Source organism: Mandrillus leucophaeus, unplaced genomic scaffold (assembly GCF_000951045.1).
Source record: "Mandrillus leucophaeus isolate KB7577 unplaced genomic scaffold, Mleu.le_1.0 Scaffold889, whole genome shotgun sequence".
NCBI classification, from domain to species: domain Eukaryota; kingdom Metazoa; phylum Chordata; class Mammalia; order Primates; family Cercopithecidae; genus Mandrillus; species Mandrillus leucophaeus.
In genome coordinates this window covers 792,203-814,642 of record NW_012109685.1, presented here as the reverse complement: position 1 = coordinate 814,642, position 22,440 = coordinate 792,203, and the positions used below count along the sequence as shown (strand labels likewise).

Sequence of the window (22,440 nt, the reverse complement as noted above, 5' to 3'; positions counted from 1 at the left end):
CATATGTGTTTTCTTAGTAAAATGGTAATTTATCCCGAAAAAGTGTACATAGATCTAAAATTCGGTGCTATGTGTATATCTTGAGCTTTTAATTTGTTGAATTTCTAAACGCTTACAACTTATCTGCCACTCATATTAATTTACTTGAATTTGTCATAAAGCTAAACATTGTATATGTTTTCAAAGATTATTTTTTCATATTAATTAATAGGTTGTTTATCTTTTTGCCTCTATGCTAATTTAAAAATATTTATTTTATCATTTTAATGTTTTCATGGACTTTTTTGCTGATGGTAATCAACTTTTTTTGTTTTTTGGTTTTTGAGTTGTTCCTTTCATAGACATAAAAAGACAATTCATTTTCTTGTTTTATTAACTGTTCATTTTTATTCTACGAAATATGTCATGCATTCTTTCTTACAAATTGTATATTTAGAAATCTTTCTAAATACATTAATGCTTGACTTGTTAATTCTTATTTCAAGGATTTGGATTTATTCAGGTAATTTGATGGGATGGGTGATGCATATTACAAAGTGGACTTGTCACAATGACACAAACTCATTTTTTTGTAACTGGGAAATATGACTAAATTTGACATAACTAGAGAAACAGGGCTATGTCCTGTTTCTCTAGTTATGTCATGGTACATGGTACAAGCCTTTCTCACCCTAGTCTATTATTTACCTTCAGATACTTTTTCCTGCCTCAGCTCTGTACACATGATATGCAACAAAGGGCAGCAAGAAGTGCTGGATCCACCTAATTTAACACCAAATGAAGTTGAGATTTGGCAATTGCCCAATTCCTTTAATAAAAAAAAAGTAAATTATTTGGGCCCCAAAGTAGGGTGGGAAATTTTCCTCTAAATAACTTAATGGTTGCCAAATCCCTTGTACCATTTTATTCCATTCCAAAACGTGTTTATTTCCACATAGATGTTAATGATGTTCAAAGCAGGGGAGAAGAATTATTCAATTTCATGAATTATCTCGTTTGCACTCCAGAAAACAACATACGTGTTTAAATACAAAATAATTATGGCTCATGACGACGATTAATATTAAAACTGTGATTTCCATATACAAGTATGTTTGAATTCCAATCTTACATTTTATACCAAGCTCAAAACACTTCCAGATAGAAGTCTTTCTATGCCAAGATTAAAGTATGACTTCAATTAATATTTATGGCCTTTGGAATCCAAAGAAAAACAGAAGAATAATTCATGAATTTGTTCATTGTTCTTTCCAACTGAAGACATTAACCATTACTTCTAACCATAACACAAACACAGCAAGTTTTAACCTTTTAAACTTTTCACTTTGCGATCAAAGTAACCCCGTAAGTTTATTTCCCTATTTCGTGATATTGTTTAAACTTTAAAATTTTAGTCACTTAAAGAACTTAAGCAATTATATTAAAATATGTTGTCTGTGAAAATTATCACTTGATATTTGGCTTATAAAGTAATTTTTATGAATCTGTTTTATGAGTTAGGTAAGATTTAGCCTTTCTGCAGTCTCTCTCATCTGTTGGGAACCTGTGATATACCTCCATTTGTCCACAAGATGGTGTTTAAAGCAATTTGTTCAGAAGAACTGAACAAACTAACAGAAATACAAGGCTACGAACAGTTTAGTGGACAACTAAATCAGACTCTTGCCTTTGCACTTTTTTTTTTTAAATATAATTTTTGTAGGTAATTTTTGTTAATTTGTTAATTTATGTTTTTCCTCATATTAAGCATCTTTATGAAACAGGCACAGTACCCTTTGGTTTGTTGACTGTTTTGATTTTATTTCTTTAGTGGATATATATGTACTTATACACTTAGTTAACATGCAGATTAACTATTCATAACTGTTTATACACCACTTTCATATTTTAGTGATCAATATGAAGACAACTAAATAATTATCCTACCTTTTAGACAGGACAGATACTCTTTCAACAGACAAGAAAAAAGATTTAGCTTATCACAAGAAGTAGATAATTTATAAAACTACACAATGTCTAAACTCTATATTGTTCAGTGTACTTAAAATTTTACAATTAGATTTGTATAATGTTTATATTTTTCTAGAATACATCACTGTTTACAAAAGTACGATTAGGAATACCTTTTTTTTTTTTTTAAAGTACCATTTTTATTTTCCTAAGACTAATAATACACTGGGATTGGGAATTTCTCAGTTAAGTGTTTTGCTGAAGTTGTTTTAATGGATACTCAGAAGAGTTTTGCAGATTTGTCCATTGCTTTTGTTCTTAAGTTATTTTTCACATTTGTCTGTATCCACCTTCTAAAGACACACAAGTGTTTACTGTCACAGTTTCCCAGCGTTGTTTCTTAATATTTGAGTGTTGACGCATTTTTGTACCATCCCCCTTTTGTACCATCTCTGCTCACATAGATTATGCAGGCTTTGAAGAGGAGGAGATGCAGAAGAGAATTGAATTTGTATCTTGTATGCCTACATAATTCAAAGTGTCTTAGAATGTTGAATAGTGTTGATTTATTAGTTGGCTGGTAAAGGTAGCATTAATTATGTTAAAGTTGTTCAACTACTAAAAGTCTCAGGCAATAGGACAAATGAGTGTCATCGTTTTTATTGTGTGGCATACCTGGAGCTAAAATTCAAACGTTTTACTCAACAAAATCATGCTAGAGTAACTGATCAATTTGGTTAAATTGGATGAAGAACCAAGTGAACACAGAGAAAACTCATCCAGACAAGTAGACCCAGCACAGCAAAACTTTGCCTGAAAGATAAGACAAGCTTATAAGACCAAAGCTAAGTCTAAGAAAATCTAAGTGGAAAAAAAAAACTGCAAGTTCAGATCCAGTAGTGAGTGATGTGGTACAACTGGAGGAGTTAGTTATTTGCTTCATGAATTTGTCAAAAGTGAATACTAATAAAGTGGGAGGCTTCACTAAATGAGGGGGTAAATAAGACTTAAGTTCATCAGAAGTGTGTGTATTGTGTGACCATACTAAGCTTCTGGGTGTAAGTAAAGATGCTGGCTATTTTACAACTTTTTATTTTACAACTATTTATTTTTAAATAACATTTAGGGTGTGTTTTCCCCCATTTTGTTTGCTATCTTACCTCATCAAACTCTTTAAGGTTTAATTGAATATACTCATGTTAAGTGCAATGGCACTAGTTTTATTCAAAATCCCACATGGGCGTAATGCTTTGAGGCCTTGATTCCTACGTGTTCATTGTGCATAATGAGCTTGTCACCTGTCTCAGCAATAAAGGATCTGACCCTATGTCAAGGAAATTTAAGGTGCAATTATTAAGGCCATATCTACTCTTCATCACTTGCCATGGCTGAAGCTCCACACTTCAGTCCGTTCTGTTTGGTGTCAACCATGGGGATGCTCCAGAAGCACTCTTGGCTAACCAAGAGCCCCACAGGTGTCCAAGGAACCTTAATTGGTCTATTGCAGGGTTCATGTTTATACCATCATTACAGTTTTCTTTGTCACATGAATAAGCTTTCAAGCTCAGCTTGAAATAATCAAGTTTGTCACCCATCTCCCTGGGTTTATAAAAGCCTAGTTCATAAAAACCCTAGTCTAATTATTTCAGATGAGAATTATAAACAGAAACAAAAACCAGAAAACGGGCAGTCCTTTGGGACTTTTGACCCCCAGAGTGATCATCTCACTAAAATCATATGAGACTTTTTGCTATAGAGGTCCCTGAGGGAGATAAGAAATAACACAATTAACTTTTCTCATCCATAGAAGCTTTTACACCATGAGTGATAAGGCAATAGGCAATAAGTAGTTAAATACATAGCAGGTTTTCTTAACAGAAATTAATTACATCAAAACGTGCCAGAGGATTTATATGTTTACTTATACCGGGTAATAACTTACATAGTTCTTAACTATTCCTATCTTCAGGCCCCCTTTGGATAAATTAACTAGGTGCTCTAAAGAATATTGTTGTCTTTTCACACACATATTTTCAACTTAGAGACAAAATGAAATTTCAAATATATCTCAGAAAGAGAGGTAGTTTGTTGGAGACAGTTTCCCTCACTTGTTCTCTCTCCAGCTATGTTTTGATAACTTGGAGTCAAGAGTAATTTGTGAAGGCATGTTAAGCAGAGAGTTAGCATGAATTACCATTTATTAAAACTAAAAGTAATTTTCAGTTAGCAGCATCCTCTTCCTGATAGCCAGATCAATCAAATATGTTACACTTCCTCTCGTTGATCATTCAAAGAGCACTTGAGCATGTGTATTTACAGACAGGCATTACTACAGTCAGCCCATTTTGACTTAATAGTTCCTCAGTCATAGGTACTTTATACTGTCATGCCCTGGATCACAACTCACTAAAGAAGACTGCACAATTGAAAAGTATTTATTTTACTTTGTACAAAATGACTTGACCTATGTTTATTGAACACAAGTATTCTTTTTAAAAAAGATAATTAAAATCATTTATGTCAGTCACCCCTCTATAAACAGCAAGATTGCAAGTTTGCTAGTATTTTTTCCTTAATACTGAGTTTTCACTTCTTTTGTCAGGCTACCAGCAAATATTTTAAAGCAATTTTCTTGATATTTGGAAAACAGTATTTCTATTGGTTTTCCACCTATGTTGATTTACTTAGTTTTTTTAGAGACAGGGTCTTGTTCTGTCGCCCAGGCTAGAGTGCAGTGGCGTGATCATAGCTAACCATGGCTTCAAACTCCTGGTCTCAAGTGATCCTCCAACCTCAGCCTCCCAAGTAGTTGGGACTTCAGGCGCTCACTACCATGCCTGGCTAATGTTTTAATTTGTTTTTATTTTTGTAGAGATAGGAGACTCACCATCTTGCCCAGGCTGGTCTGGAACTCCTGGGTTCAAGCTATCTTCCCACCTTGGCCTTTCAAAGTGTTGGGATTACAGGTGTGAGCCACCATGCCCGGCCTTGGTTTACTTTTAAACCCAGAGACTATATCTCAGAAACACTATAATCACCAAAAAATTTTAAAAATACAATACAGGTGACCTTCTAAAGCAAGAATTTATATTAAGCTTATTTCAGGTGGCAAATCAGATTTTACTAATGATGTTTAAGAACAACAATCTTGGTTCAGTCAGCTTGAAATATAAAGTATCTAAATAATCAAATCAATCACCTATCCTGATATGACTACTCATTCATACTCTTCTTCTGTGCAGAAGCCAATTACCCAAAACCATGCCAGTGAATTTATGTGCTCAATCAGCCTAGGAAGTGATTTGCATAGTTCTTAACCAACATGTCAGATATTTGGGTTGAAAATCATATCATACTGCCATAGAAGCACTGGCTAGAAATAAATCAGGAATCATTTGCCCTTCATTAACATGCCAGGTTCGAACCAACTTTATTTATTTACACTCTCCTCTCTCAGTGAATGCTCTAGTTGCCACTTCGTCCAACTTTCAAAAATATCTCAGAGAGGATTTGAGACTTCTATTTTGCTAGAGAGACATACTTGGTCAGATTCAACATTTATCAACTCTCTTTCATGGAGAGAATTTGCTGGGGGCTTTTCCTTACAATTTCTAAGTATCTTCTGCTTCTGTAAACTACTTCACTTAACTGAAATTTATAACGAATCATTCCTGCCATTTGGAATGTGGTAGTTTTGCATCATCTGTTTCTAAGTGGTTGTTTCCAATGTTGCTGACTGTATCTGTGGAGCTTGTTGTACAACCTTTACATAACCAGGTTTGTAGAACAGCTGAGTGAACTGTTCTTTGACATTTTATTTTTTTAATTGTCTTATGAATATTATAAAACTTAGAAACGTTTGATTATCTAATTTTTCTTTTATTGTATTTGATTATGTCACTCTATTTAAAATAAAAGCACTTTGGTGAAAGGATAATTTCTATGCATTTATTTCATTATGTGTCACAGCTCCTGAAAAAGTTTGCCTTTTTTTGTATTGTTTTAGGGAGCTATAACAGAGACCTTTATTTCCAAAAATAATGTTCGAAAAAAGGGAAAGAACATTTTTTCAGTCTATGTAAATAGCACTGATCTATATGGCAAAGAATCTTCTTAAGCAAAATTCATGCTAGAAGCATAAAACTAGATGCTGTAAGCAGTTTTAAAGAAATCCAAATACAGATTACATAATGATTGATTTAACCAAACAACTAGGACTAGAATTTTTAAATGTATAAAATACACATGAGAAAAAAATATAAGTATTATATTAGGGCTCACTCTCCTTTGACTTGACAGAATTTAGTTCCATAAACTAAAGATACTATGTTAAGCTATTGTTCTATGCCCCAGCACAGGTTACTCATAGGCTCTGTGATATAAAATGAATATATTAAGTCTGTTGGATAGTTAAGTAGATGTTAATGAAACAGCAAGTCAATATGATTACATAAATAATAACAAAGTGCTTAAGTGGTCAGGAAATACTTGTTAAGAATACAGTGCTTTAGCTGAGCTGCCTTTATAAAATTTACAAGAAATGGTGAAACATAAATCATGTTTGCAATAAAGTTCTGAGTAGGAGGGAGCTAACAAACCATTGGAATGAACACAGTGATTCTTAACCTAGAAATAAAGCAAAGCTAGACTTAAAAGAGTCCACGAAATCTCTGAACTACTATACAAAAATATAGATGCATATGCAGCTGCACATCTTGCTAGGGAATTAACATTTCAAAAAGGTCCATGGAGCTCTCCCCATACACACTAAAACACAAACACAGACACACACACACACACATCTCTCACAGGGTAACACCCTCTGTGGAACAGCTTTTTTAATTACTCTATGTGGAAAAAACACTAATATTATAAACATACACCTATAGAACCAGTAGTTAAGTAATGTTTAATGTATCTAAATAAGCTCAGTAGCTTCTTTTCATTGAACATGATTATTTATAAGAAAACATGCAAGAGATTAAGAAACCATATTTATTTCTTCTTTGGTACAACCAGAGATGTTACCTCAAACCTTTAAAATAAATAATCTCATCAATAAAATTTGTGAATGCCAGAGTATTAAAATTATTTCTTTGCTTTCACATAGAAGCAGTCAAAATATTAACAGGTTTGGGGTACAGTACATACAGTTCTACAAAAGTTCAGGCTGAAGAAGAAAACCAATACGTGACATAAGGAAATCATTTTGGGCGATGTAGCCCTTTCTTACTCCAGAGACAGCACATCAATGGGATTTTAAGCACCAATTCTATTGAATGTAGTGGGGTTTTTTTCATAACTAGTCTAGTAATCCTCTATATAACTGAAACAATAATCTGAGAACAACATCTAAATGAAAATAACTACTGCAACTGAGGTAAACCAAACAGTTGTTTTTGTTTATTGGCACAGTGGCCCACGTAAGACACATAGGTATAGCACACTAAAGCTCAAGATCCTGGGAACAGGAGTATAAATTGACTCAAAGGAGGTGTTTGGTTTTCTTTTTTTTTTTTTTTTTTTTTGTTTTAACGTATGACTCTGTTGAGTTTCCTCCAAGAGAAAGGAAAGGGAACTTACTGAATAGTACCGTTCTTCTAAATGTGATTGTCAAGTAGGACTTCCGTAATCATGCTGAAGGTAATACATTGTAATCATGCTGAAGGTAATCATCTTTGCCCCAGCTTTGGGTGGTGTTTCTCCCCCAAGCTCCTTCACCAGGCGTGGTTCATGCAGAGAGTCATGCAGCACAAGGCCTTTCACGGGTCAGGGCCTTTGATAAATGCTCGCTGACCAGCCTGCATGGTGCAGGAGGCTGGCTCACAGAAACCGGGAAGCCCAGGAGGTCCCGGGGGTCCAGGCACGCCAGGAATTCCTGCCACCCCGGGGGGGCCTCGTTCACCGTCTCGGCCATTTCTCCCATAGCTGGCAGGGCCTGGGTCACCTGAAACACACAGAAGATTGCACATGTGAGCAGGAGAATCCTCATCAATGCAAACTGGCAGAGGGCACTGGACCCTCACAGCTCAGCAGTGCTCAGATAAGGGGCTTAACAAACGCTTTTGGAAATGATGGATGATGACTGGTGATGATTGGTGATGAAGATGATGATGATGATGATAATAAGATCCCTTCCTTGGACTTGGGTTTCCTTGGAAATAAAAAGTAGAAAGAGACCTTAGTGTCTCTAACCCACATTTCCATCAGTAGAGCGGCACTGTGCACCATGGTAGCCTCCAGCCATAGGTGTCTGTTGAGCGCTGAAATGTGATGAGGCCAAATGGAGATGAACTAAGTATCAAACACACCTGGATTTTAAAGACTTCATATGAAAAAAAATGGAAAATAGTTCATTAAAAAGTTTTGTGCCTATTACATGATGAAATGATCTTTTGCACACAGTGGGTTAAGTAAACTATATTGTTAAAACTAATGTCACCTGATTATTTTTACCTTTTTCATGTGGCCACTTGATTTAAAATCATACATGCAACTCACATTTGTGGCTCACATTGTATTTCTTTTGAATGCAAGTAGCAGTATTCCTTACTTCTAATAGTTGAGCAACATCTGGGCAGGGAGAAGTATAGTTTAGTGGTTAAAAACACAGGTTTTAGAGACAAATAGCTTTACATTCTAGCCCTATCATTTATGAATAATGTGACATTAGCAAGTCACTAATCTCTCAGTTTCTTCATCTACAAGATGCTATAATGTCTTCTTAATAATTAAATTCAGGCCAGGTGCAGTGGCTCACGCCTGTAATCCCAGCACTTTGGGAGGCCAAGGTGGGCGGATCACCTGAGGTCAGGAGTTCAAGACCAGCCTGGCCAACATGGTGAAACCCCATCTCTACTAAAAATACAAAAATCAGCCAGGTGTGGTGGTGTATGCCTGTAGTCCCACCTACTTGGGAGGCTGAGGCAGGAGAATTACTTGTATCCAGGAGGCAGAGATTGCAGTGAGCCGAGATCACGCCACTGCACTCCAGCCTGGGCGACAGAACAAGACCTCATCTTAAAAATAAAAATAATAATAACAACAATTAAATTCTACAATTGAAAGCACCTGATAAATAGGGGCTATTATTATAATTACTGAGATATTATTGATTAATATCTTTTAGAAGGCTGTGCCATGTGCCCTACAAAATTTCATGATATTTTTCTCATGAAGGGTGACCCCAACATGAACTTTGCCATAGCAGGTTCTTTGGGGGACATTTCTTGCTTGTCTTCCTTTTGTCGTGTTTAAGGGTTGTACGTTGCCCTCAATGGGGCACACTCTCTGAGGCACAGCACCCCATAACAAAGAGGAATGTCTGCTGAATGTTTACCCCAATGCATCAGCAGCACTTTCACACAATCATTGCAAAAGTGGTGATAAGAAATCGTGTAAAACAAATTGTGTATGCCAAAATAATATAGGGATCTTCATTCCATCTCAGCCATCTTAACTTGGTCTTTCAGCCAAAAAGCTGGAAGCCAAATCCACATGTTCAACTACATATTTGCTTATATTTGGTTACTTTCCTTCTTTCTCTGTGGTTTTTACTTTTCTTTTTCTATTTGAGTAGTCTTATTACATGTCTTTTGTTGGTCTTACTATAGTAATATGGTCTTATTCAGTGGTCTTATTACATATATCTCACATACTTTTAGAAAGAAGGTAGGTCAGAGATCTCGTTTTACGTGACATCTCATTCTTCCTCTGCTGCATACACTTCGATCCACACAAAGCAATGTCATAGGGCAATATATTAATAAGTTTTAAGGGGGAATAATTATCTTTGAATAATTATCCATCTCGAAGCTATAGATAAACAGAGATATAAGTCATTTTTCCTAATTTACCCCATACACTTTCATTCAACTATACCTAGTTAGTATGAAGCAAACCATTATGTGTTTTCTTTTAATGATGAGGCCCCTGAGAAAGCGTCTCCCTAATCCCCAGCATCTGTAGATAAAGCTGTAGCAGAACGATGCCTTCAGCAGCACCTGTTAAGATCCTTAACACCAGATGCAGTTAAAGGTGAAGTTGGTTTTTTTTAAGGTTTAAACGATGAGCCAGATCTAAATCTGATTTTCATGCACCTTATCAGTAGGAATGTCCCCACTGAGACACACCAGGTGTGCCTTAAAATCAAATCAAGTTTAGGAGAAGGAAATGCCCAGAGAAGGGGTAGAAAACCAAATGAGCACAGGGGCTGGGATGGTCACTTAGACCAGGGGTGGGCAAACTTCAGCTCATGAGCTAAATCCTGGTTTTGTAAATAGTTTTATTAGAACACAACCATGGCCATTTGTTTACATATTGTTTGTGGCTGCTTTGGCATACCAGGGCAGAGTTGAGTAGCTGCAATATGGTGCCCATAGCCAAATAATCTGATCCTTCACAAATAAAGTTTGCTGATCCCTGATGTGATAAAGAAATGAGCCTGGATTAAGAAATTCCCCCACTGTTTTTATGAGATGGAAACGTAAAGGACAAATGCAATGAAATTTGGCCACTAATATTCCACATAAGTGTTGGGGAGACCAAAGGGAGGAGTGAGGCCTGTGGTGAGCTGGAAAGTGGATGCAGGCAGCAGCTCTTCTCCAGCTAACAGCTGCCATCGGCGAATACAGGCCAGTGTTGCCAGAACTTCTGATAATTTTCAAGAGAAGCCAGGAAGCTGAGTTTTTAAATAAATATCTCCCAATGTTTAAATGTTAGCAACCAATTCAATTTTTTTTCAACATTTGTAGAGCCAACCAAAAACCTTAAGTTTAAGAGAATTCATTCTCTAATACACACAACAATATTAAAAAGCAGAAGGATAGCTTTTTAGATTTTCACATTTGGTTCCCCATCAACACACTCCAGGAGAAGTTTTTCTTTTTCTTTTTAACCTTGCTGAGTTTATTCCAAATTTCTGCTTATCCTCTGAGGGAAGGGTTGATGAAGCCATCCTGTCTACCCTTGATTTATTTTATGAAACGTGCATCTCATCCAATTCTGCCTTTGCCAAATGCAGCAATTTACCACTTTGGAGCTTTGGATGATGTCATCATCATCATCATCACCAACGCTTAATGAGAATGCTTTCTCGTTTCCATGTGCCATACACTATGCTCATTACTGAGCCCATTTTTCTCATGTATAAACTGAGAGTTAGGAAGATCAAATAATTGTCCATAGTCATATAGCTAGAAATGAAGACCCTTAGCCACTGCACTAATCTAACTGCATTTTCCCACCTATTGATTTTTTAACTCTGTGGAAGGGTGTGGAGGTGTGTGGCAGGGTGTGTGTGTGTGTTGTCATTGTTTTGTGTGTGTTTGTTTGTTTTTAATTCCTTGGGCCTGAGTTGACCAGGAAGTAGACAGAGGCACAAAAACAAAGAGCAGTATTGATTTTTGCAGAGCTCTAATGATCATAAGAAACTAAGATATTTTTCTGAGGTTTTGCCCTGTAGAAATACCAGAGAAAAAACCGCCTTAACATAGCAGATTGTCAGGCTCTGGAGAGTCCTGAATCAGGGCCTTTGCTCTCATGGATGTTCTGAACTATGTGGGAGCCTCAGTTGGGTGACACTATGTCCACAGTCCACATCACTCAAAAAGTGAAGCTGACTCATAACTGTTCACAAAATGGGCATAAATGGTTAGTCCAGCAGCTGCATTAATGAGTATCTACCAACTGCTTTGTAACTCTTTAGAAAGAGAAAGTGTGGATCTAAAGTGTTATTCTGCTCTGCCTGCCTCATGTGTGTGATACTTACACTAACTGCCTCATGATTACATGGTTTTCTGAAATGTCAAGGACCTATAAAAATGTTGAATGTTCCCAATACAAAGAAATGATAAATTTTTTAGATGATGGATAGACTAATTACCCTAATCTGGTCATTATATAATATTTCCATTGAAACATCACTATGTATCCCATAAATATGTGTAACTATTATATGTCAATTAAAATAAAATATTTAGAAATGTTACTGCCAAACATTTCATGGTTTTTTAAAAAATTATTATTATTTATTTAAGAAATGAGTATCTATATCATTCTCTATAACACCACTAGAGGGTAGTCAAGTTACACTGACAGAAGCCAATCCTGGCTGACTCATTCTGGAGGCAGCCCCTTACCTAATACATGCTATGGAATAAAAGAGACTGTGTATACAGTAAAAAAATAAAATAAAATAAAATAAAGTGAATAATTTTCATATTAAATAGGGTATTTCATAATTAATCTACTGGTTATGTAGACTTTTTGTATGTACCAGGACTTTCTTATATTTCTTGAGCTTAATGTTGTGGTATTTGACAAAGCAGTATATGTTTAAGGAATTGTAAATTGGTTTATGTAAGGCCCAGCAACCAAATAAAACAGCTGCAGCAATGGAAATTGAATAATTAGGTACTGAAAAACTTAGCCCAGAACTGAATGTGTGCGTGTGTATTTTTCCACTCAATAGTCTCAAGCAAAGCTCACCTTTCTGCAGACTTTGCACAAGAAAAACAAATATTCTTACAATCTAGTATAGCCCAGCACAAAGCCAGCTATAACTTCCATGTCCAAGAGGCAAAAAGCATCTCAGCTCACAAGTCACCTTCCTGGTGTTCACATTCAAATGATTTGTCATTTAATGTATGTTTTGCCCCAGTGAGTGCACAAAGAGGAAATCAGGACTCATTATTATTAATAAATATGTTCCTTTAAAATCCTCAGAGTGACAAGGAACTAGTCCCAAATGGGCAAGTTTGGTGGCAGCAGACAGAGAGAGACCTATAAGACAACCAACCAAGCAATAACACTGGCTGACCTGTGGCACAAAACTGAAGGTGGGGGAGACTAAAGTTCCAGGGATTGCTAATGTGATCCACGTAGCTCTGCAAGAGAGGCAGAGAAAGAAGCAAGACACCCAGCAGTTATGGGACATGCCCAATTCACATGTCTAGGTTACAAAGAAAAACTGATCGTATGATTGGACAGACAGCCAATCATTGTGTCCACTTTGTGAACACAGACTCAGGAAGCATGAATATGTCTTCTTATTACCTGAGAGACTTTTGTCAGGACATGAATTTAAGAGTCTGTATTTTCTCAAATATATTATGAAAAAGGAAGCAACAATAATAATAGTTAAATTTGCAGAGTGTCTCTTTGCCATATGCCAGGCTTTACATGTTCCAAGAGCTTTACATGTATTAACATGTGCATATATGCTCTAAATACAAGGTAGGCATGGTGATTTCCATTCACAGAAGAGGAAACTGAAGCACTTCGAGGTAAAAGAATAGTGCATAAGCCCCTGGCAGCCTGGCTCCGTGTCTGCACTTCTTAAATATTTGCCCAGCCTACTCCTGGCTGTGAGAAACAAACTAGATTGTGTATGTGTACTTTTTAAACAACAAAGCACTGTAGCCAAAATAATCATCAATGTAATGGTTATAATAATAACCTGTGTTCCATAACAAGCAATGTAGCATTATGTCTCTACAGGGCATGTAATACTTAACACTGAACAAACAGAGATAGAGCATTGGAGAGGGGAGACAGGGAATTAAAACTGTCCAGAAAGAATACAGGAACTCTAACAACTGATAGAAAATGATGATATTAGTTACATCGTAAAAAAATATGTTAAATGCCTTAGCACAAAGAATGATCCAACTATCTTTTTTTTATTCAGAAGGATTTGAGCCCCAAATCCAACAAGAGAAACAACAAAGAAGGTTGCAGAATATGCTATTCTGCAGGTTCTTTCTTTTTTTTTTAGGCTCTTTCTTTTAGGTAAGATGTGTATTTATCTAGAAGGTTCCAGACAAATCCCTGCACAGAATCTGGTTGAAGGTCACTCAGGCCTTAAAGTCGTATTAATAATATGTTTGTGAGAGATCAGAAATCACATTCCTAGACACATTCAAGCTCTACCAGGAAATAAAAAGCAGTCTAGCCTCAGTGGACAATTAACCAGTGAAATGATGTACTGCTACCCAGTACTTTGCATTTGTGATTTGGAGTTGAAGTAGACTTTCATGGAGAGAAAGTCTGAGGCATCGGGGCGGTGCTGATTTAGAGAAGAGTAATATATTACTGCTGATCAAGAGCAAGGGAAAAAAGCTGCAAGGGCTGAACTGGGGCCCAGCTTTGCCCTCAGCTCTCCTTGATCCACCTTAAAAAGCAAAAAGTGGACTTGCTTTATTAATAATAGTACCAACAGCCAACATTTCTTGAGCGCCTACTGTAGCCAGGAACTGTCTTAAGCAATTTACATGGATTGAGTTTCTTTATTTCTCAGAAATACACTATCAGAGAGGTGTCCTTGTTATCACTGTTTTACAAATGGGAGAACTGAGGTGCAGAGAAACTAAGTAACATGCCCAATGTCATAAAGTTAGTTAGTGGCAGAGTCAAAATGTGAACCTGGGATGTCTGAACTGTAGAAGCCACTCTTCAAACAGCCCACTTTCGGGTACTAGCTTTAAGGGAGGAATGACCCAAAAAGCTCTTGTCAGGAACTTGACTGACTTGAGCATATGCACGGTGTCAACAAGAGAACATGGGCCGACCTTGAAACCCAAGCCCTCAGCTGGTGCTTTCACCTGCGTGCTACATGAGGACACTGCGCCAAAGCGCAGAAAACGACCCAGCAGCAGACCCCTCTTCTCTGGCATCTGTGCTTTTGAAAGTTAGCCTATATTCCTGAAAAATAATCTGGAACTCAGATTTTTCACTAAACAGTGTCAGATATCCTCTCAATTAAAAGGTAGCAAAAGTCCAAAAAAGGAAGGCTACCGAGGTTGAGACATGAGTAACCATAATAAGGAAATCAAGAAAGAAGAGTAAGCTGGGAGATGAGAAGGATGGGAGACAATCAGAGTTAATCAGAGTTGATGGGGAGAGAGCAAGGTGAGAGGAGGGGAGAGATCAGAGGAGGGCGACGATTTTGGAGGTGATCCTAGGAAAAGAGGGGCAAGGACCAACCAAAGGAAGAAAGGAAAAGGAAAACAGAAAGGACAGGTATTAAGAGTCCCCTGGAAAAGGGAGTGCACAAAATGTTTTAACAATTCAGATTTAAGATCAAATCCAAGATCAGCTGAAATTAATCATTTTGTTTATAAGTGATCCCAGGGAGGGCTGCAGATGATGATCTTGTCCTACCTCACAATTTGCTTACACATGGATGGTCTGATGTTCTAAAAAGCAATCAGGGAAGCCCCTCTGGCTGGGCACCCCGTTTGCGCCCCCATCAGCTCGGCTCCTGAAAATGGTTTACTGCAGGTGGGAGATAATGTGCTCCTGACAGTCTGGGACACGGCACACATGGAGCTGATCTTCCTCCGTCTTCTCATCTTTACATTGAAAATGTGGCTTACCAATAGATTTTTTTCAAAGTAAGAATCCCTAGAAACCAGAATACTTTTTCAATGAAGGAAAATGTTGCCAATAGTGCAAGTCACTGGTTCAAGAACTGTTAAGTGATTTGTCAATAAAATGAGAAAAGAAGTTATTAGGCTATCTCATAAATATATAGATAGTTAAGTAAATTGTGATGATAATATGTTATCAGCCTCAAAACTTCCTATTCCTACCACTGGAGACAGAGACAAACATCTTTAGTAAATTCTATTTCCTTTTCCTCTCCTCTAAACACCAATCAATGAATCCAAGCTTTACCACATATTAAAATCTTCTCTAAATCCCATTTAAGCCAGATTTTCCCTTCATTTCTAATCATAAATCTTCCATTTCCAATTATAAAAATTTATCAATTTGTGAAAACATTTTGACGAGCCCATGAATCAGTTTTAGAAAGGCAGTGTTTGAGTTATCTCCACACATTCATGTTTTTAAAAAAAATATTTTAATGAGAACGCAATCCCCAGAAGCAACGAAATGGATAATTGGAAAGCAATGATGTTTTTGGCTACAATTATAGCTGCGATTAAATACATCAGCCTCTGGCAGAATTTGAAAATTGTAATTTCTTTTCCTAAACTTCCCTAAACCAAGTTTTCCCAAACCATTGTGGAAGCAAATATCATCTCAATTCTCCTCAGCAACAGACCCCGAGGGCTTTGGGGGCCTTCCTAAGCCACTGCCTCGACACAATAAGAGAGCGTTTGCTGGAAAGTTGAGCATCATTCATGCCCTTAAACTGAACTGGCTTTTGGCCCTGCTATGCTGCCTCTGTGCTTGGGCTTGTAAGTCATTTCTCAAGGGATGAGTGTGTTCCAGCCTGGACTCTGGTGACAGGGTAGCCAGTGTATAAAGAGAACAGAAGGCCCAGTGACAGACTCTGGGCCCTTCACACAGGGGCTACCCTGTCACCTCAGTTGACGCAGCTGTGATGTGTGGCTTGCGTGTGGCTCTTAGTGGTTATGAGTAGGAATGTTCAGTTTTGTATTTTCTTTCTTTCTCTTTTTTTTTTTTTTTTTGGTGGATGTGGGGTTTTGGAGGGTGTTTGAAAGGGGAGCTTTTAAAATAAAATTTTGGTTACTTTTTGTGCAAGAGATTAAAAACTGGTTAATTTTCCTACTGCTCTGGCATTTTAGATTAAAAAAAAAAAAAAGGAAACTATCACCTGCTTTAGAAATAGATAGGATCCAGTGTATTTAGAATTTTATAACAAGTGCATTGTGCCTGGACCTTGATACTATTTTTCTTGAAGCATTTAAGGAAATTAGTATTTCAAGTCCTGATATCTATTTTCTGACAAAGAATACAGATATGATTTACAGATCATTCTTTACTAAAGCTGGTCTTGAAAAATCTGTGCTAGCCATTCTGAATAATTAATATGCTTAAGTGATCAAATAACAATTATTTTAAAAGTTTATTCAATTCAGGCCGTCGACTTGCTACCAATTTGGCTACCTCCTCCTCTCAGCTATACAGCACACTTACCTGGGAGACCTACAGCTCCAGGCAAACCTTTGGGACCTCTTCCTGGAGGGCCACGCTCCCCCTTTTCTCCCAAGTCACCTGCATTACATTAAAGAAATGTTATTTTTCTGCATATCTATAAAAATAAACTTCCGTATCTTTAAACTTTAAGCAAATCTAAAATTCAGAAACCAAAAGGTCATGAAATTGCCATAAACTAGATTGTAGTGAGTATGCAGCAAGGCAAACATCAAGTTCATCCTATTAATAGATCTAAGGGGGGAAAATCAAATTACTATATTCACAGATACTGGAATGACATTTGACTTAATTGAACACACATTCTTGATAAAACATTCAATAAAATAAGAACCAATGGCCACTTCCTAAACATGAAAAATAAATCTATCTTAACCCAAAAGGTAGCATAATGCATAATGGAAAACACAAGAATTAGTTCCACTACAATCAGAACCATATAAAGACACCTACTTTATCACTATTATATAACATTTGGTTTGAGGAATTAAAACTATCTCTATTTTCAGGAGATATGAATATATATCTTAAAACTCTAGAAAGTTAACTCAAAAACTACTACAAACAGTAGCATTCAGTCAACTAGCAGGGTACAAAATTAATAAATGGAAATTATAATTTTATATATATTAACACAACCAGTAATAAGACATAGTAAAAAAGACACCATTTATAATAACAATTAAAATATTAAACAACGATGAATAAAACTAATCAGAAATAGGTAAGTCCAACATGACAAAAGGTTTAACATTTCTAAAGGACACCAGAAGACTTGAAAATCATTCTTAAATAGAAATGACATCATCATAAAATGTTGCCAGTTCTCCCCAAGCTGAATTTTCATCATGATCTTAATAAAAATACAAACCCATTTTTTATCAGAAAAGAAGATCCTGAAGTTTGTATAGAAAACACATAAGCCAGAGTAAGCCACAAAAACTCCATAAAGAAAAGCAACATGAAGGGAATTAATTTGACCAGATATTAAATCAACTAAAATGTGTGGTGTTGGTCTCTGAATACACAGACCAGTGAAACAGAATAGAAAGCCCAAAAAGTAGGCCCAAATACATACAGGATTTGGGTTTATAATGAAGGTGGTGTCTTAAAGTGGGAAAAAGTTGAACAATTCAGTAAATGGAATTGGAAGAAGTGAGTAAAGAAAAGTTAGATCTATACCTCACACCCTATTCCAGGATAAAATACAAATGGATCAAGTATTTAAGTGTAAGTTAAGAATCAAAAGATAACAAGGGAGAATTATGACCTCAGATTGGCCTTTTTATTAAGATGCAAAATATGTAAAGTTCCTAAAATCAATACAAAAAGGCCAACAACATAACAGCAAAAAAAATAAATAAATAAATAACCAAAATACATGAGCAGGCATGTCACTAAAAGGAAGTAAAAGTGGCTCTTAAAAATATGAAAAATTCCCTGACTTCACTCTCATAACAAAATAAATGCAAATTGTTAAAAAAAAAAAAAAGGATGCTATTTTAATCTATAAGATCGGCAAAAATTCCAAAGTTCAATTAAACATATACTAGCAAGTCTGTGGAAAATGCACTGTCATGAATTGCTGATAAGAGTATAAATTTGGACAATCCCATTGGAGGGTAATTTGACAATAGCTATCAAAATTTTTTACCCAGCAGTTCTACTTCTAGGAATTTATCATAGAGATAGAGATGGAATGTATGCTGCTATTTTATACAAAAATGAAATACCTACAATGGTGCTCACTGTGGCCCTGCTATAATAGCAGAAGGTTGGAAACAATCTCTGTCTATGAAAAGGTTAAATACATTACAGAACTTCCACACAATAGAACACTATGCAGCTGTGAAGAAATAGCCAGGAAGCTCTTTGGAATGGTCTCCATGTCATACTGTTCAGTGAAAAAGGCAAGTTCCAGAACACTTGCTAAAGAACAATATGATTCATTTTTAAAAGGATGTAGAAAAAATACATATTCATGTATCCTTATATAGAATTGCTTATAAGAATATGTAAGAAAAGAATAGTATTGATTACCTAGTGGGAAGGAGAAAGGAAATTAGGCAGATAGGAGGCAGGGATGGGAGAGAAACTTCACTAAATACTTTTTTTACACGTTGTTAATTTTTGGAACTGTATAAATTTAGTATTATGAAATATAAATTAATCAATCTTAAAAACATAAAGTGTGTTGTCACAGTGTCTACATTTCACTACTGACTCATTGTTTATGGGGAACATACTTTGGATTGCAATGAACCATGTGAATTTGCAAGACATTTACAAGACAGTTGATTGAAATTGGGGATTTAGCGGGGACGGAACAAAGTCGCATTAATTATCCCAGCCCCTAAAGATACCAAACCCAGCAACTTGGCTCATTAACAAAATGCGTTGTTGCCTTAGTTAACTGGTCCTAAATGGCGTCTGCTGCTCTTTGCTGAAGGCATTATCCCATTATTCCGGTAGTACAGTAGTATATCATTATTCTACTATGCTGTTAGAAAATGCAATGGCACCTTGCAATAAATTCTATCCAGACCATTTTTTCCCAAACATTTGTATCAACTTAGCCTCACTCAACATTAAGTCAAATTTGTTCTAATTTTAAAAACAAAGTCATGTACACAACAAAAATAGAAAAAATATCTGTATAACCGTCTGCACTCAGATAGTCAAAGATCTCTAATTCTGAAGTGAATATTTAGTCACCATACTTTGATTTTAGCTGTGAATGTCTTTACGTGAATGTTTTTATGATCAACTACATTTCACCACATTTCAAAACAATTTAAATTTATATAAATACTATGAAGGATTGAACTCAGGTTGAACTCATATTTATATAAGCTAGTTTTTTTTAACACTCATCATCAATATGGAATATTAGGAAGATATGACAATTAACATCTTATAAACTAATGGCATAAGCATTCTTGTTAACTTGGTAATTCGAGTGTCGTATCACTATAATTCTGGAGGCTGGAAATGAGAACAGACTCTCTAAATGTGCCACATTTTCTGAAGATATGAGATGAACATTATAAATTAAAGTGTGGCTTTTACACTGATAGTAAAAGCTAAACTTGTTTGTACATTTTAGCATGAAGCCACACCAACTTTTAATGTTGCTTCAAGGAATAAGACCAGTGTCTTTCTTGTGATTATGTCTTTGGTTATCAGTCAGAGAAAAACAAGTTTTAAGATGAGCTCCAAAACAGAGCCCATTTGGCAAACTGCCACGCCACAGCAAACCCGGCATACAGGTTGGTTCCATCGACAAGGTTAATCTACTACTTCAAACCCTGGTCATGTCTTCTTTTGAGATGTACAAAAACCAGCTCTGCGAACTAAAGGTCCAGCTGTGTTATCCTCCTCAGTCAAAAAATATGCATAAAGAGCTTGTAAAATAAGCTTTAGATAATGTACAGAGAAAAATACACAGCTTGAGCAGAAAAACAGCTCATTATAAATGAGTAGAAATTCTCATTGCTCTATAGTTGCTATTTATTTCATTTATTCACGAGCTATCATTGATGCTCTATCTCCATGTAAACAGATTATCACTGAGAAAGGTGTTAGTCATAATCATGACACGTGTGTTTTCTCAGACCTTCATTTACATATTGTAGTATCTGTTTGATTCACACTAAAATATCTAAAAATATACAGCCTTACTCAAAGGGACTTAAAATTAATCAAAACTGTGAATATTTTAAACTAATATTTATGACACAAAAGACCAATGTAATACCAAGCAAAGTGAACATAAGGCCAGTTAGATATCTCTCAGGTTTTGAGCCTGGGCCCTAACATTTTTGTATAGTATTGTATAAAGCATGTCAGTGAAAAAAAGAAAAATTATAGACATAACCTAAGCTTTGACTATGGTTTGAGGCATATTTCTACTAGCTCCTGTTGAAAATGTTCTACTGTGTTCTTCAGAGTATTTTCTAGGAGAAAAACAGTGACTAAGACATAGGCTGAACTGTTCAAGCATTCATAATAAAACTTGCTTGTTATTTATGTAGCAGTTTCTCTGGAAAAAGGCTCTCAAAGTGGCTAGATGGTAGAGCAAGATTCATACCATCCCTTCTTTACCAGGGATGGGGAAAAAAGCCAACAAGCAATACTGAAATACATCTCTCCTCTAACTGACTGAAAATTTAGGTTTCAAAATGGTGGAATGTTTATTCTCAGGGAAATTTCAGCTGTAACCCTTTGGATATTACAAAGCTATATGTTTTCTAATAAATACTACTATTAATGTATGTAGTGGGACAAGAAGAATGGAATCCAGCTGCCTAAAATCATACATTTCCAAAAGTATGACAGTGTTAATTGATTTTAAAAATTTAATTACCCCTCCCTACCTCCACCCCAAATTCTCCAAAGTTAAACTGAGAGAAGACACTGCTTTAAAGGAATCTGATAACGAGAAAGGGATGGAGGAGGGTAGGGAGAAAAAAAATCCTTTGGAAAAGAGAAAAGAATTATATCACTTCATGTTATAGATTATGCCATGAATACTGAAGAAAAATTAAGCGGAAATACCTCATATGATCAAGCTATGCTTGACGAATGAACTTAGTGCTAGAGACATTTTCCAGGTTCCAAATATAGAAATTTAGTTTTCTTTCTTTCAAACTGAGGTTCATCTGCTAGAGCCAACCCAACCCAACCTAGCCAGAAGTCACTGTTGCTAAATCTTCCCCAAACAATTCACCATTGTTTCCAGTAGTTCTCAACCCTGGCTGCACAGTCAAATACCTGGAGAATATTTTCAAATCCCAAAGCCCAGGCCAACAAAATCAGAATCTCTGGGAACGGGATCCAGACATCAGTGGTTTTAAGCTCCTCAGGCAATTCCAGTGTGCAGGCAAGGCTGACAAAGGCAGCTTTAGACTGTCCTAGCTTAGCTAGTGACATTGGCATTTTCATTTTTTAAAGAAGAGTTCTGTGACTGGCTCAAACACAGTTAAGCTCTGCCCCAAGGAGACTTCCTGTTAACCAAAGAAAATAGGGCTGTGATGTCTGTAGGCCCTATAACGCATTCCCTTTCAGTAGGAAAATGGGCAATTGCTCCACACCAGGTGCCGCAGAACCCCCAGGAGGGCCTGTTAAACTAGACAGCTAGACCTCAAGCCCAGAGTTTCTGATTCAGTGGACCCAGCGTGGACCAGAGAATCTGCATTCCTAACAAGGTCCCTGGTGACACCACTGCTCCGGGGACAGCTCTTTCAGAACCACTACCCTAAAGTGAACTCAGGAAAGGCTGAGTCATCATGATCCAGCCACTTCAGCACAACAGATCCAACGAAGTCAACAATCTACCTAAGGCTGTAGCGTTTCTTAGAAATTATTTACAGAGTGAATTGAGACTAACCATAGAGAGAGCACCTAAGGCATGAGCTCCTGAACTAGTAAAGCAGGACAAACATGAATAGGTACATGACTCTTTCAAAGAAAGTGCTCAGTTCTCTTTAAGAAAAACTCTACCCTCAGTCTGCACTCTATTTGATTTTGTCTAGCCTCCCAAAGCTTTGAAATCATGCCAGCCTT

General features: G+C 36.4%; 1 protein-coding gene across 2 annotated transcripts in view; it reads right to left on the bottom strand.

Moving 5' to 3' along the window:
• Nucleotides 1-6,845: 6,845 nt before the first annotated feature.
• The window catches only part of COL9A1 (collagen, type IX, alpha 1), a 100,878-nt gene continuing 85,283 nt past the window's right edge, over nucleotides 6,846-22,440 (bottom strand). For both annotated transcript variants that reach the window (XM_011969391.1, XM_011969392.1), the window contains 2 exons: nucleotides 16,858-16,935; nucleotides 6,846-7,897 (listed from right to left, as the gene is read on the bottom strand). In XM_011969391.1, coding sequence (XP_011824781.1) covers nucleotides 7,713-7,897; nucleotides 16,858-16,935 — 263 coding nt within the window. In that variant the 3' untranslated portion in view covers nucleotides 6,846-7,712. The remainder of the gene's footprint in view (nucleotides 7,898-16,857; nucleotides 16,936-22,440) is intronic.